Below are 17781 nucleotides of genomic sequence, written 5' to 3'. Positions count from 1 at the left end.
GTTTGTTACTACAACAGTATACATAGTGTATGTGTGTGTTATGCAATTATAAACTGTTGAGAAACGTTTTTTCTTTGCAATATTTGTCATATTCCATACCCTTGTTCTTTGAGGCTGTCGTTGTTGTGCAGAGTGTGCTTCTGCAGTGTGTTGGACCACTGACCTGCGTGTCATTGTTTATCTTCAGAGCGTGCAGAAGGAGCCCGGTGTATTTGAAAGCTCAATGAAGTGGCTGGAGTCAAGCAGTCTGGAGCGCTGTGGACTCACTCTCTCGCACCTCCTCTCACTTTGCACCACAACACATATGTAAGCCTGCGGACAAACACTACGCTCGACCAGACACACAAAACTGTCCACGCTGAGACTGACGGAATTCAACAAAACAAGAACGTTTCTGTTCAAAATAATGAAGCTGAATACACATGAAGTGTAGTTAAGGAGCAGATTTCTTCTGGCGTGTGCCGTACCCTGAATATTACTCATCACACATTATCTGTTCAGAATGTGTGTAGTTGAAACTAACAGCTTATAATATAATGACCTGCTGTTCTCCAAAACCAGAAAACAAGACCGCAAGAGACAGCTCTGAGATCAGACTCTTCTACAAATCTAAAACATCTCTTTCTACAAAGGCAGTTGTTTACCCGCATAGATAATATATAAAATACTCTTCACACTTTCATGCAAAGAAATCATTCAGATCAAGTCAGATAGAAATATATGTAAAAAATAATTTGCATTATTTTGATAACAATTAAAGACCCCGAGGCCCCCCAAAAAACTGAAGACAAGTTGCAGTCAAAATACTGTCGTGATATTATTCCTGAGAAATGTTTTTCATGTTTTTGTGATGACCTGGACATGTTTCGCCCAACCAGATAAGCATCTGTGTGTGTGTGTTCTTGGCAGGCCTGATGGTGGATATCAGATGCACTTCAGCGCAGAATCACTCGCTGACTTTGAGGAACAGCTTTACATGTGCGAATCATCACTTGTACAGTTGCTATGACGATGCTTTACCATTAACAGCACCGGTGCATGTGGTTGTGAGAATAAATCGAGAAAAGGTTGTTGATCTGTTCTCTGCAGGACTATTGAGATGTACCATGATCAAATAAAGTGTCTCACTCAAGGAAGCAAGAAGGTAAATCTTTCAGATAAACTCACACCACCGCTACAGATTGATATCGGTCAGAATGTGGAATCACTTGCATTGACAAAGTTCCTGTGGTTCTACCGGGTTTTCTGTTCATTCTGGCTCAATTATTTTTTACACAAAAATATGGAAAATCTTCTTGAAACTAGAAACATCAGGAGTCAATGATCTGATGTGGCCCTGTTCCATATATCACACTAATGTCTTAGTAATGTCATCATTTGGCACTGTTTGACAATTGTAAAATAATATTTTTGATGATTTGGTGAGAATGGTGGTGTGATTCCATCTGTTAGGTGTTCGGAGTGGTGAATGGATCTCGCCTTGGAGTCCTCGTTGACACATCTGATTTGAACTGTTCTGAACAGAGACTACCAGATCTACAGCAACATCTCTTAGTAGGATTCAGCGCTTTCATTTTCTTGCTTTATTCTGCTCAATTTAAAATTTAACACTACTAATGTTGTGGTCATTCTTTCTTTCTTCGTCAAAGATGCTCATCGAGGAGCAATTACACTTAAAGAAACAACTGCATATGCTGTCTTACAGCACAGAGGTCAGCAGCCTTTGGAACCAACCAGTAGATAACTGTCCACTGAGGTGAGTGGTGTTATACCTCTCCATCTCTACCCGTTTAATCCAATGTTTTTATGAATTCAATCATTTTATGGCGATCAATTATGTGCATTATTGTCATGATTCATAAAGACAGTTATGGTCAGGGATTATGCAAACCTCTTTGTGCTGCTCAAGCTGATTGCTTTATTTGAAGTTTGTATTTTTGGAATGAGTGGGTACTTGTGAGAACAGTTTGTATGGATGCCAAGAATCCACTAGGGAGAATAGTAAACAAATCTGAAAGTACCCAGACTTTATAAGGCATTATAAGGGTGTTGCCAACATGAACACTGTTTCAGAATTTGGAAGAAACATCTTTTTGGCCAGAGGCAGCATCACATGTTTTGGAGAAGGCAGTCCCATAATTCACACGGTGCATCCCAATTTGCATAAAAATAATGAAATGTCCCAAATCATAGTATGATGAAATTAGTATTCTCAAGGTAGGGTCAATATGCGTTCTTCAGCGGTCTTGTGTTCTCGGGTTCTGGCTCTACGTCATCAAGTCTGGTTCCAATATTCAAGAACACAAGAACAGAGAACGCATGAAAGTACCCGGATGAGTTCTCGATATCAAGGATGTATCGAACGCAGCCTTGCACGCCTACGGAATCCGCTTGAAGTTTTGCCCACTGTCATGAATTATGTGACTGTTCCTTTTTTGGCCATGTGAGGTCCTCATAGTTTCCTTGGTCACATGTTCTCATTATCGATTTGTTGGTTTCACCTGAACCTTGTTTAGCTGCCTATTTAATACCCCTGTAATTTTGAGTTCCTTGCTCAGTCTTGAATTGACACTGGTGAAGTCATGTTGACTAAACCTGTCCGTGAGTTAGTGTCAGAGTATTTCCCTTTTGAACTGGCACCGAGGTAATGCTCCCGCATGCTACACGGGAGACTCGGGTTCGAACCTCAGTTGGACATAACACCCACTTCACCCAATATTTGTGTGTGCTATATATAAGAGGAATGTTGTTAGCTTAGCAACATGCTAACATCAAACACCATTTCTGTTTGTACTTTTCATTATATAGGCAATGAAAGTCAAAAGACACCAAACTGACATTTCCCACAAAATACTTGACAGCTTATTACACAGATAAATCATTATAATAGGTTTACTGTTGTGAAACGCTTAGTAAATCCTTATTGTCAAAGTCCTTTTAAGGAAGGACTTAAACTCGGCAGCCATATTTGCAACACATCTTAACACTTATTTCAGTCATTCATGATCAAATCCCATTAAAGGGAGTAGAGCAATATTTCAAAATTGCTGTCGTGGCATGAACACATTTCAATCCAACCAATGAACATGACATCAACTCAGTGGCATAGATTAGATTAGATTCAACTTTATTGTCATTACACATATACAAGTACAGTGTAACGAGATGTAGTTTAGGTCTAACCAGAAGTGCAATTAGTAAGTGCAGGATATACAGTTAGAATAAATACAGAATACAATATTAGGAAAATATTATACAGTGGGCATGGACTATGAACAATATATACAGATGGCTAAGTCAGGTCAGGTCCGTGCCCATATGCAAAAGTTTAAAGGCCCCATCAGTCTGTTCGCGACTGCATTGTGCATTACTGGACATCGGTTGTTTACTCAGGTTTGTTGTTTAAATGTTGAAGCGCGTAAATTATGCTCAAATAGTAACGGCAGACACAGAGGGAGCGTAAACTCCCAAGCGTCAGAAAGAGGGAAATAGCTACAGACTATAGCCAGTGTTTTGCATGTGTTTTTTCATGCCACATGTGAACGCCGCTGACCTTTATATGATAATTAAGTTTTTATCAAATATTACAAACAGCTTCTTACATCTGTCTCTTTTAACCTTTGGCTTCTGACAATACAGCAAATCCTGCCTTCTTCATTTGATTGGACAGTATTCTCGCCTTCCTTCATATCAGATTGACGAGCTCATTCAGAGACTATATAAACTAAACTTCATTCCGTCATTCCGAGTGTAAATGATTAAATGTAGGCCTATAAAATGGATTATCCATGTATTAAATGGATGCCAACCAGTTGGTACAATAAAGACCTCCCTACTACCCCTAACCTTACCATGTACTTTATTATTAAAGCCATTTTAAAATATGTTTGCCTGTATGATCTGATTTGTGGTGTGAAAATGTAGTTCGGCAAAAGGCAGATTTGATCTTGCATTCATATGTAGTAACAGAACTACTTGTCAGGCTTCTACTCACGACGGCAGGGATGTCGTTTTTACACTCTGTTATTTTCTGGGGAAGGACCCACTCACATATGCCCAAGAGTGGACCAGATCTAAGGTCGGTCATCTAGTAATTTCGGCCATGAATAATACTTGGATGCGGGGCCATATGCACCTCCATACCCGGCATACCCAGATGCTACGCCACTGCATCAACTGTATTAAAAATTCCTTTTTTAAACTCAAATAGTGATAAATATATACCTTTCCCGGTTGCTTGAGCTACTACGAATAATTGATGTGTTTTAAGGCGGGACTTCCCTTTGCTAGAGCGGCCATTTTCAGTATTGCACTTTCTCCCATCCATAATAATGAAGAGGGCAGTTTGTTAATATATAATCTTTGTTATTGTTTATTTCTAACCAGAAAATGCTACGGATTGGAACTTTAAAATGGGTTAGGTTTTGGGTTGGTTAGTGGTTTATTTTATTACTCACACAGTGGATGTAGAAATGGTCATTAAAATGAAACACTACCAGACTATATTAATGGAATTGTGAGTCTGTAGACTATAGGTTGAATGGTGTTTTTTGAAAGGTCACTGTTTACACTTTTAAAAGTAATCGTGCTTCGAAATTCCATAGAAGAACCTTTTTTGTCTAAACAGGTCCATAATGAACCTTTAACATCCCAAGAACCTTTGTGCTGCACAAAAGGTTCTTTATGGCGAAAGAAGGTCTTCAGATTGTGAAAATGTAAGATATTTCTTTAAAGAGCCTTTCACTAAATGATTCTTTGTGGAACCAAAAATGGATGGCATCGCTCTGAAGAACCTTTTAAGCACCATGTATATAGGTTTTGAAACAATAAAATATGAATGAGTTTGGTGACAGGACACATCACATGTGTTGTTTCAGGCTCAGAGAGAGTCGTGCGTGGGTTCTGCAGCTGCAGGCAGGTGGAGGCTGTGATCTCCTGCAGGCTCTGGAGAAAGTAATGATGCACTCACAGTTGGACACACTGCTCATCATTCTGGCCACTCGGTGAGAGTTTGTCTCGCTTTAATGAAGCACTCTTTCTTTACCTCAACTCACCCAGCAGCCATTTCGTCTTTCACATTTCCTTAAACCGTGTTCATCGGTTTTCTTTAAATAGTTTGAGAACTGTAATTGGTCATGTCTGAAGAGACGGTTTAAAAACTGGCTGATGAAAACCATTTCCTCTCACAGCATAATGGAGCACAACAGTAGGTGCGGAGAAGAACAAAATCCCATTTATTTCCTTCTCAAAGAAATAGATGTTTAGCTGTAATGCACAAAGCCTTTAAGACAGACCTATCACAAGCTCTGAGGTTGTTAGGTGAGGCGCTTCCATAAAAGAATCAGTGTGTGCTCTGAACATGTCACATATTAATTGTTATATCCTGATTCCAGTGAAATCATTAAATGAATAAATATGTGTAAATTGAATATTTTTTCTCAGAGTTTGTCTATTTTCTATTCTTTCTTGTCTATTGTTAAATTCAATGTGAAGTGTTACACGTACGACAATCCTAAAGTGAACTTCACCAGATTGACAGTTGCCATAGAAACGACAGAAATGGAAGCAGAAGGAACCGTTAAATGGAGTTCACGCATCTTTCTGTTTTACATCCTTTTTTAATTTGTTTGTTTTGCACAAACATACACAAGTTATTTATTCTTGAACATGACGCAAATAATTCGATTTTGCCATCATTCGCATTTTGACTACAAATGTAAACAGCACAGGGCAAAACACTATGCATTACAACTATAGGGATTTCTGAATCGTGTTAGAGAAAATTATAGGAAAAATACTTACGCAACCAAAGATATTCTTCATTTCAGCCCTCATCAGACGGTAGACGTTGTATGTGACTATATAGCTCGGAGCAGAACGCCGTCGGTTCACGCTGTCGCCTACAACTGCAGTAGCCCGGACGCTATCGTGAGTTTAAACTTTGCTTCATTTGATATGATCAATGTTACATTTACCATCACTGTCGCTGATTGACTGATTTTCTCTCAGGAGACTGTGAAGCGAATGGCAGCAGTTTCTGGGGGGAAATATCACTTGTTTTCAGACGAACTGGTAACCTGTGAACATGCATGAATATTCAAACAAACGTTCAGTTTCACATATTTCATTCTCTCATTGGCAAATGTGTACTGTTCAGATCACACTTAAAGTCCCAGTGAAATAAAAAATGACAATGCCCATTTATTTCATGAAATATTGCAGCGTTTATTGTAAATAGTTTATCATTGTGGGTCATTCTCTTTTTTAAATCCGAGTGCCCTGATAATCTTCAGTTAAAATGCACTTCCTGTAGTGACTATCCATCTTAAATGACCTATGTTAAACGGCCAATCAAAACGCAGAGAAAGGCACGCCCACTATTTTTCTCATTCGAAATTCCATTTCACTGGGAATTGTGTCAAAATACGGAAGTAAAAACGAACTTCCGGTTTCACGCGGACTTTAAATGTATGATTGCTATTACATCAATTAAACAGATAAGTGGAATGTTAATGTGCTTCGTGTTAATGTGGTTTATGACTGTATTTCGTAACGTTTCCATTTGTTTGTACACTAGGGTGTAATAGACAGCAGTACAGATGTAGAGATGCTGTGGAAAGAGATCAAAGCTGCCCGAGATATACTTACCCATATTCACAGCATGCATCAAGGTCGATTCCAAGGCACGCCTGTCACTGTTCAGTCAGAGGTGATGATACATTTAAGAATCACAATAACACTTAAAACCCTGATCGATATAAAGAAAAAATAGTTTTGTTAATAAAAATCGGATTTTTCTTTATTAATGCTTTGTGCTAAAGAACACCAGTGTCCACTGCCATAGCATTGTTATGGCAGGAATGGTTGAATAGTTCTGAGATGAACGTCACTTTCTTCTCTTTTCAGATCTTAATGGGTTTGAATGGTCTCACTCTTTCTGACTCCTCTCCTGTACCATGTTCTGTCAGTGCACCGCTGTATATCCAACTCACAGACCCTAAAGCCATCAGCTCTAGAGAATGGCTTAATGTCCATGGACTGAAGGGTAACATTCCCTTTCTTCAATCTGTCATGAAAGACGCAGAATTTGAAAACCCTACATACATACACATTGACTAACACTTGTGTGCCTGCAGCTCAGAAGCTGGACCTCTATCAGCTGCTGGCTTCTAATGCCTATTCTCCACAAAAGACATTTGTGCCAATCCTGGGAAAGACCGTTTCCTCTAGAGTTCATGAGGTGATGTTTATCTTCTCGCGCAACGCTCAAGTCTCGATAAACTGTTGAACTGAGACTTGTATTTGGTTACAGCGGGTCATGGTACAGTTTGAGTGGTGGGATGGAACAGTGAAAAATGTGCATGTTGATCTTCCATCATTACAAAAGTACCAGGTATGTATCATTACTTGAGTGACTGCGGCTGTCACCGGTGTGATTTCTCATGAACGTCAGTGAGATTTGTTTGGTGGCAAAACACATTTGCTACAGTTTGTGCTGTTTCATTAAAATCACTTACAGCAGGGGAAAATACTGTCACGGTTTACTCACCCCCAAGCTGTTCCAAACCTCTATACATTTCTTTGTTCCGTTGAACACAAAGAAAGATATTTAGAAAGGTGTAAGCAACACACATTTCTGGGACATCTTTGACTTCCGTAGTAGAAAAACATTTTGTAAAATGTTGAAAACAGAAAGAGATGTTTTAAAGAACGTAGGAAGCTTTTGACAACCATATTTCCTGCTATGGTAGTGGATGATGTCCCATAACAGTTGCTAACATATTTTCAAACATCTTCCTTTGAGTTCAACAGACCAAAGACATTTATACAGGTTTGGAACAATGTGAGGGGGTGTAAATGGTGACATCATTTTCTGTTCTATCTTTCATGTGATGTGCAGAAGAAGCTCAGTACTGCTGTGCGTCTGTTTGAGAGGAGAGTTTATCATCTGAATAGGACAGGCAGCTTGCAGATATGGGGGACTGTATGTGAGCAGAGGTAAGGACCGGACCGCTTCACCTAATGTCAGCATCTGTAGTTGTTGAAGGCTGAAATCGGTGGATGTAGCCATGTCTTTCAGGGGGGGGGGGGGGGGTGTTGAAGTGCTAGAGACTCGATGGCCCTACTGACTTTAACGTAATTTGTATATGAAGCCAGAGAAGACTTCAAACTGAACAAAACTGCATGTAGTGCAATATGAGTCATCATATTTTGGCGGGTGAAAACTGTAAACTTTATTGTGGTTTTCATCTGAAAGTTAAATGTCACCTCTTTATAGTACGTAAAAAACGAACAGATAAAAATCTCAGATGAAAAAGTCACACTGTGTCGGTGTTTCAGCTGCTAACTCTCTGTCTGTCAGGGTGCAGGTTGTTCTGGACATGTCTGGGATGAATGTCCACTATCAGCTCCACATCCAGCATGCTCTCCGCCTCCTGCTACAGGAACAGCTGGCTGATAAACACAGCTTCAATGTCACTGTGTAGGTCAAACACACTCATTTAAAGTTAAACAGGTTATGATCTACTTTGTCATTTGGTCTTTATCTCTCAAGGATATTCTATATTTTTATATTTTCTCCTACGGTTGATACTAAGACCAAATTGAAATGCTGTTATTGGTAGAAACTTGGAATTACATTCAATCACCATAGTATAGGAATATGGTATCACTCAGTATACGGTGGTCAGTCACATGACTTATACTGTAACCGTCACGAGTTTGATGAACATCGTCAGTCTGTTATTGAATGAATGCAGTATATTTGTTATTGGTGAAGTCACATTTGCACACAGACCATGCCTCGAACGTTTGTGTTTTCAAACTCCTCTTATGTAACTTTAAAACGTATGTTGTAAGCTGACATGAATTTCAGTCACTTTATTAATTAAAACTTGATCATTTGCACAATGACAAGACAGTCTTTACAATTCAATAAGAAAATTATAAAAGTCCTGGAATATTTCACATTGAATTTTAAACTTTTCATCGAAATCAAGTTCTTGTTATATTGTAATACAAGTAAATGTACTAATTTGATGTTCATCCTTTATAATTGTGATGTATTATTATTGTCATCATTCGATCTGGTATTCAGACCAGTTTGTGATGGACAGGAAGATATTTAATCATATGTAATTTGTGTCAGTTTTTCCCAGTTGGTCTGTTTTTTAATGATCTTGTTAATGTGGTTATCACAGTTTTGGATCAGATGTTACGTCATGGCAAGAGAAGATGGTTCCCCCCACCCATGAAAACCTGCAAGCTGTTTGGCAGTAAGAGATCTGCTGTACTTTCTGTGACCCCTTCTACTTTTTGTTGGTGTCTGATAAGCCAAGCATCATAGTCATTTGACATAAAACGGAATTAAAACTGGAAAATAATGCCAAAGATTTACCTTAAGGAAAGACCTTTAATTCGACCAAACCGAGTCATATTTCCATTCAAATGTTTTATAACTGTAACGCAGAAATGATTTGATGTTAAATGTCGAATAAATGCATTTCTTAATACATTAAAATATAACTACGATTCATGTAAATTAAAATCCAGTGTATGAAATTTAGCAGCATCTAGTGGTGAGGTTTTGAATTGCAACCAACGGCTCACTCCACACCTCCCTTTCGTAGCACTGCGGTGGCTGATACAAAACAAAGATGTCGTCACTTATTTATGAAACACGCTCTCTAGTAGTTTGTCTGTTTAGGGCTACTGTAGAAACAACATGATGAAATCCATGTAAGGGGACCCGCGGTGTATGTAGAAAGAAATAGCCTTAGAATGAGCTATTTTTTTCTACATACACCGCGGTAATATATTAAGTAAGGTAATAAAAATACATACAAGAATACATCTCGGAACACATAGTTATTATGTACATTATTTTTGTAAAAAAATCACACATTGTACCTTTAATGAAAACATCACAATGCAGCTTGACTAATAGTCATGATATTGAGTAATATCATGAAGATTTTTTCTTTATTAGAATCGGATGTGACCTTGACATGTTTTCATTTGATTGGATGCACTTAGGAACCAAAAGTTAAAAAATATGTTTTTTTTTATCAAACCATGTCACTCATAACAAACAAGTGCTCTTCTTGTTTATTAAGATGTTCGCTATTTTCAATCTAATCCATTCAACTGTCTTCCAAAGTTCAGCTCAGTTTAATTGAAAGCAGAAAATGGATTCAACCTGTCACCTATACTGATGTTTGTTTCTTGTCTGTAGTTTAATTGAAGCATGAAGCCTTTTGATGGGAAATGTTTGTAGTAGATTCTCTTGAGATGCATGTGTTTCTTCCTTCAGATGGATTCAGGGAATGGAGTGTGCCGTGGGTCGTGATACTCTGACTGCTCTGCGGCATGTTCTAAGAGAGGAACCATATGGAGAATTCACAAAGACTCAAGGAGTTTATTTACTCACCTCCGGAATGCCAGATCAAGATATGGTTAGTCTGTTTATTTTATACGGCAGACCAAGGTACATTTATGTTTCTTGTGCATCTGTGAAGCTCACAACACTGCAGAATGTCCAATTTGTGTTTAATCCCACGATAGACCAACATATGAGAAATGAGCTCAAATCCTTTGCACGTTCAGAATTATTTGCATGTTGTTTAAATTTATAAGTGCTAATATAGTAGCATCCTTACCAAGAGTGACTTTGTCACTCTCTGCTGCCCTCTACTGTTTATATCTGAAAGATGCAAATGTATAACCTGTGCATTGGAATATTTTCCTATTCTGTTTAATATACAATGAGTGACTTACATTTTTCGGTCATTCGCATTAGAAATCTCACTGTTTTGTCTTATTCTAAGGTTGCTGTCGCTGGTTATGTGTCTGAGCGTTGCCGCACTGCAAACATCAATCTCCATGTGTGTCTCTTCACCAGAGAGGAAAAAACTCTCCGCTGCCCTCCGTCCTCTTACTCTACCCGAACTGACACTGCCCTGCGTGCCCTGGCACATGCGGGCAACGGGCGCTTTCTTTGGTTGACTGAGACAGGTGAGAAGAGGTTGAAATAAGTAATAATATTCCTTTAACATAAAAATAAGATACCGGAGTCTTAATAAAACTTGTCCGATGCCTGTAGTTTTAAAAATGACCTCAATTAACAATTCTACAATTTGCATATTTTAAACAATTCATAAAGGGGTAGGTGTGTAAGAGTGCAAAAGGTTTTTTTATTTGGTCTAGTATTTTTTCTGTCTTTAAGATGATAGAAATCTTTTTGCATTCTCTGGAACAGTGTTTTTTAACCCAGTATTTTAACCGACTATAGAAAATGACTTTATAATTTTGTTTTGTTCTGTTGAACACAAAAGAAGATATTTTGAAGGATGTAGGACAGCAATCCGTTTTCGAGCATTTTTTCCTACTATGGCAGTCAATGGGGCCCAAGATCTGTTTGTTTACAAGCGTTCGTCCAAATATCTTTCTCTGTGTTCAACCGAAATGTACCGATTTGGAGCGACTAGAGAGAAAGTAAAGCTTTGTTGTAATTTGGGCGTAACTTGTTGCCGGTGTGTCATGTGTAAAGCATATGGCGTGTAAAACTGGTGAGATTTACGACAGGAAGTCATGGGTTTGTGTGTTTTTGGTGGAAAATATGAGCCTGTACCTTGTCTTTCCCCGCAGGTATCGTGGAGAGTGATGACATCAATGTCCTTATTGAAGAAATGGAGACGGCGGCTAATTATTGTCAGAAGGTGAGATCAAAGAAGTCGGTTCGTGACGCTTTTCTTACGTGACCTGTACCAGTCCTCAATGTCTTTCATGAGAAACCAAAGTTTAAAGCAGATCTGCTAGAAATGTCATCCAGTTCGTTGTGGAACGTTACGTCAAGAAAAGCATCTTTGGATTGCGAACAGCATTTTACGTCAACTCTAAATGGATTGAAGCTGTTTTTCATCGTAATTGTTCATGTTTTCCATCCAGTGTTCTGAGCTAGTGGACTGTCTGATGCAGAAGAGCTCCAGTAGAGGATCGGGAAAGAGCCGCTTTCAGGAGACGAGTACCCCGTCCATCAAACCCCAGATCTCAAGCCGCAGCGCAAAACTATCTCCTCCTAGACCCACAAAACTCAGTGTTGCCAGACTGGTCAGATCATTCTCTAAATGCAAACATCTGTCTGTTTTTATTTAAATATGATGCCTGCATTTCTGCAGCTCATTTGGGTTCTTTAAACCCATGGTCGGGTCGAAAAGTGACAAACCCAACCGTAGGGTCAAAATCAACCTGTTTTAATTCATTCAATCTCTGAACTAATTCTGGAATAGTCAAAGATGTCCTCTCAATGACGATGTATGATGTGAACAGGAGAACAGACAGAAGATCAGGTCAGCACAGAACACACTGACCTGGAGACCGAGCAGTTCAGGTGTGATGCTGTACAAACATCCACACTGTCAGTAGTACACTTCAATTTAACAGGCAGGGAATTCAGAGAGCGTTTCAGTGGCATTTCATTTGTTGTTTCAGACTTTTTTATGGTTGATAGCAGCACAACAAGAACACCATCAAGTTCCGCCAATCGGAGGAGAAGCAAAGTATCTCAGTCGGTCTTCTACATGGAAGATGGCAACTTAGGTTAGTAGCGATAGATGCCCCACAGCATGTCTGTTTCCGGATTTGATTCATATTGCAAAAATTAGTCCCCCCCCCATTTCGACTTCAAATTGTGACTTACAGTATTGATTGTCTTACGTTAGGTGTCGTCTTCAAGAAATATCCCAAACCAAAAAGTGTCCGTAAATCTATCGCCGCCATTAAACTGCCAAAACATGAAGAGCTATGTTCAACTAAACAGGTATAACCCGTCCATCTCAGTCATCTCGTTATGTCCGCTTGACAAAATATTTTTCTGGTTTCTTCTTGTAGTGGCTGAAGAGATTTGGTATCAAGAATCTGAAGCTGGACCTTCAGAAAATGCTGTCTGGACCTGAATGCTCTCATCCGGACAAACTGGTGCCATCTGTCCAAAAGAGAGTGTCTGCTAAATACTGCGCCATATTCCCCACTGTTCAAATAAACGTAAGCATAGTTCACACCAGTGATACGGTACAGACAGGATGATATGTGCTGAGTATGTCTTATTTTTATCACAGGGGATTGTGAAACATTTGCATCTGACTCCAGCTGAGTTAAAACAGTATCTTTCAGAGACTGAGAAACTGATGCAGCGCTACACTCAGAGAATGAAGTGGCTACTGACAGGTACATCACATAACTCAAGTCATTACAAAGCCCTTTATTAAAAAGGCAGCGGCTATTCACACTAAGTGTCAGGGTTACACTAAGTGTCACTAAGTGTAAAAAGCAGTACGTTCTGTGTAGGGATGCTCCGATCCGATATTCGTATCGGGTATCGGCGTCGATACGTAATAAAATTCTAGATCGGGTATCGGTGCAATTTGTCACCGATACCCGATCTGACATAAAATTTGTGCTAGACGATGTAAAAGTTCATGGAGACACCGGCGCTAAAACTCTCTCGTGGGCGGCTGCGCATTGCGCAACGTGCGACATCATACGCTAGCAACGTGTGACATCATACGCTAGCAACGTGTGACATCATACGCTAGCAACGTGCGACATCATACGCTAGCAACGTGCTCTGTACGTAGTGCACGTGAACAAGTGAACATATAGCAGCGAACAGCATGGAGCGAGACAAAATATCTGTCCTTTGGAGTTATTTTACAACAGCTACGCCAATAAGTTCCACCGCTTTCATTGTTATGGATGGGCAACCGCTGTCCGTCGTTGCGAATAATGGCTTCAGACTCCTTATAAACCACCTGGAGCCGCAGTACGACACGCCGAAGCGTAAATATTTAACTCTACCTTGAACTGTACCGAAAAGTCAAAAAGCAAAGACATATCCGAAAAAATTAAAGATGTCAATGCGGTGAGTTTTACAACAGATATCTGGAGCTGCGACGTGTCCCCCGTGTCGCTTTTAAGTTTAACCGCACACATCCATGGATGTTAAATTTTATTTTCACTAAACTTTAGTTTAGTTAAGTGGACTTTGCTTTAGTGACTAAAGCATTAAAAAGATCTGATTCATGTTATTTTGAATATCTAAAGCAGTAAAGCTATTACTTTTTTGCTCAATTTCAGCAGCTTTTTTTTGCGAATTGACTTTTTAATTATTTTTGCACTTTCTTAAAAATTATTAAGAGATTTTGTTTCCATTTATTTATACCCGTTTATCAAGCTAGTGAAGCTGTTGTTATATTCAGCTGCTTAATTTGCACTTTAATTTTGAATGTCTTTTGTCCAAAGATAGTGAACACTTTTGTTTTATTTTTCATTTGTTTTGCACCGGTGCTGGTTTAATAAACTATTTACTAAATTTGTGAATCATTAGTTTGTTATTTTGTTTTACGGGGTCAGGAAATTTATGTTAAGTCGAGCCTGATGTCTTGCACAGCAATGCACATAGTTTATTAAGTAATTGTGCACTTTAAAATTTTTACCTTAGTATCGGATCGGTACTCGGTATCGGCCGATACTGAATCTCAGGTATCGGAATCGGTATCGGAAGCAAAAAAGGTGGATCGGAGCATCCCTAGTTCTGTGAACACTAATGGAAAATTGCTAATGGCGATATGCTATTTACACTTATCAAAAATAGTAACATTTTCTTTGGATTATGTAGAAATAGTAGTTTTTGGTACTCATAAATAGTGGCAGATAACGCTACTATTTGCACTTCAGTATTGTTGTGCATTAAACATTATGTATGGGATCACGTACAGGCTGTTATCGCGAAAATAAACCCCCCGACAGTGTGGTCAGGAAGCGGGTATCACACTGAAGTGGGTTATTTTGTGATAACAGCCGGCTGCTTGTACATTATCCTGCTTATTACACGGCTACTTGCCACATGAGAAAAAACTGGACATGTGAATTTGAAATATTTTATCAGCTCATTTTTACCGAGTGCAGACCTTCTGCGAGGGAAAAACGTTTACTTTCGGTTTTAAGCTACGAAACGACGTTCAAATGTAACGAACAGGCAATTTGGTTTGATTATTTGTAAACATAATGCCATTTATGTTATTATTTAGTTATAAAAGACATTTAAATTGTCAAAAAAAGCTGTCAAAATGATTTGCTGCATCTGGGTCAATAGTTTTGAGAGGTGTTATTTGGGAATAACGGACCTAAGGTCACGACTGGCCAATCAGAATGAAGCATTCCAGCGAGCCGTGTGTAATACGCGATAATAACAGAGTGTAAATCGTTATATTTACGATATATGTTTACGAGTGACAGTGTTTGAGGGATTAGAGTGAAGTTTTCGCAGGAAGTCCTTGCTAAGCGTAGGCGTGGACTATATGAAGTGACGTTAATCCGTGGCGGTTCTGGAATCTGCCTAGGGCACGACCCGTTTGTGAGATTCAGAGGCGACTCCCTTCCAAGCCAATAACATTGTTATTCATTCACTTTCGGCTTTACAACTTGGCAGACATGCTTACATTCACACTCAGCAACATTACAAACTGCTGTTTTCATTTACGTGATCTCGTAATATGTACTCTGTAGGATTTCTACATTCTGACTCGTAAAAGCACACACATGTGTTTATATGTGTGCAGGCAGCAGGTGTATGTTCGGAGCAGTGCTGGAGAAGACAGTCTGTGTTCTGCTGGATGTGTCTGGATCTATGGCCTCCTGCCTTCCTGAGCTCCAGAAAGGACTGGCTTTGCTGATATGGGACCAGCTGCATGCAAACAGCGTGATGTAAATTTCTAGTGTTCTAGATGGCGAAAGAGTTCAATAATATATCTTGTGATATCAATGCATTTGCACTGCGACTACTCTTTCCAGCAGTCTGTTGAACAATGAGTTCAACCAAGAAGAATGTCTATTAAAAGTCAAATGTGTCCCAGACTGTGAAAACCAGACTGAAGTCTCAAAAATAAACATCAAAGTTTGATTTCAACCATTCGTTTGACTATAATTTAAATCTTTAACATGATCTTACGCAATAAAACTTGACATCTGTATTATTTACTTTCATAGAACATTATAGGAAAATGTTTTTATGTAGAAAACAGCCAATAATTACTTTATCTGGATTGGATTTATCTTTGATTCTCTTCTTGTTATTATTATTATTTGTATGCACTGTGCACTGTAAAAAGCAGTGTTTTTTTACTTTGTTGTTGTTTTTTACTTTGTTGCTTTATTTTTTTAGTGAATCATTTGAATAATAATTCATGCAAAGTCAACATTAACAAAGAAATGCTATAATGACTGTACAATAAAATCATTAAAGAATAAACAGCCATTAAATAAAAAAGAAAAACGATATGGAATAGAAAAACATTCCTGTCTGTCCTGTGTCAGGTTTAATATGGTGGTGTTCTCTGGTGAGGTGCGTCTGTGGCAGGCCGGGCTGGTTCAGTCGACTAAGGATCTGTGTACGGATGCTGTACAGTGGTTGCATCAGCTCACTACACACGGAGGGTCCTGCACCCTTCAAGCACTGCAGGTACCCTCAACTCATACTGCATGGCATCATGGGAATCAATGATTTACTACATTTCGTAAAACATTCATGACATTCATTTTTTGCAGACTGGATGTGGTTTAGATGATGCTGTGGGTCTGTATCTGATCAGTGATGGAACGTCTGACTCCAGCCATAGTCTTATACTGAGAGAGATAGACACACTGAGACAAGAGAAAAACGTCACCATTCACACCATCGCAGTCAACACTCGTGACAGGTGACGACGATGTCTGTGTTACACACTGCACCTAAATCTCAGTTGTTGTTTTGTTTTTCATATTTATCATTTTTTATCACGATCAGAGCGTGCTGTGAATTTCTGAAGTGCCTGGCCCATCGAACAGGCGGTCGATTCCATCAGGCTCCAGACAACACAGATGCTGATCTTCTCAAACACCTGTCAGATCTGCATTCTGCAGTATGTATATGCTTTTGTTCGGTGACTTGAAGGGGGAGAACATTTAAAGTGCCTTCCAGAGGATTTGTTATGAAATGCACTGATTCTTATGTTTACAAATAAAGGATTCAGTCCTTCCAAAATGTGAAGGGGATGATCTAAGGAGACTAGCAGAGGAGATTGAAAAGCTAACGTTTTTCCAGAAACAAGCCAAAACGTTCAGGTTTGTGACGTCCTGAGTCCTTAACAGATAACAGAAGTGTTCACGTAAAATGATTTCTACTGCAAATAAAAATATGAAAAGAATGTCTTACATGTTTAGTATTATATCTTCTTATGCACATTATTAGATAAGATGGGTAACCATTTTAATTCAATTTGAATACATTTGTTTTCTTCTAATGGATAACCGCTGCTTTTTGTTATTGAGGACTGATGTTTGTGTTATTTTCATAGGGAAACCAGTTTGGCGTGTAGAAACCTGGAGGATTCATAAGCACTGATCTCCTGTTCAGTTCACTTCAACTTTAACTATACCATCAACCACTTGAAGAACTTTTAACAAATGAAATGTATCATTTGTAGACTATCTAATTATATTAGATACTAAAATCTAGATCCGGTAACATGAAATGAACAAAGGTTCTATTATTCTGATTTATCAATTATTTGTATTATATATCAGTAATATAACATTTTAAATAAAACGTCCACTGTCGTATTTAAGGTAGTGTTTTCTCTATGTTATTTACAGACAACACGTTTACTGTTATTTTTGTACTGCATGTAGATCATAAAACGTTGAAAACCTTACATTTAAACCCATAACAAAATACGTCACTAAATA

General features: G+C 38.7%; 1 protein-coding gene across 1 annotated transcript; it reads left to right on the top strand.

Annotated features, from left to right (window-relative positions):
* Positions 1–223: 223 nt before the first annotated feature.
* vwa3a (von Willebrand factor A domain containing 3A) lies at positions 224–17430 on the top strand (the record flags this gene model as incomplete). Its single annotated transcript, XM_079457754.1, has 30 exons — positions 224–306; positions 910–978; positions 1090–1144; positions 1453–1554; positions 1650–1756; positions 4878–5003; positions 5829–5928; positions 6010–6072; positions 6578–6709; positions 6907–7045; positions 7137–7240; positions 7313–7393; positions 7901–7998; positions 8363–8482; positions 9201–9275; positions 10313–10454; positions 10827–11013; positions 11647–11717; positions 11947–12108; positions 12328–12388; positions 12490–12597; positions 12720–12817; positions 12889–13041; positions 13116–13224; positions 15618–15762; positions 16372–16516; positions 16603–16754; positions 16841–16959; positions 17067–17157; positions 17391–17430. 30 exons carry the CDS (start codon positions 224–226, stop codon positions 17428–17430), a joined length of 3237 nt encoding a protein of 1078 aa, XP_079313880.1.
* Positions 17431–17781: the final 351 nt, after the last annotated feature.

The sequence above is a fragment of the Barbatula barbatula genome, assembly GCF_947034865.1.
Source record: "Barbatula barbatula genome assembly, chromosome: 5".
Classification (NCBI taxonomy): domain Eukaryota; kingdom Metazoa; phylum Chordata; class Actinopteri; order Cypriniformes; family Nemacheilidae; genus Barbatula; species Barbatula barbatula.
This window is presented reverse-complemented; position numbering and strand designations above follow the sequence as displayed.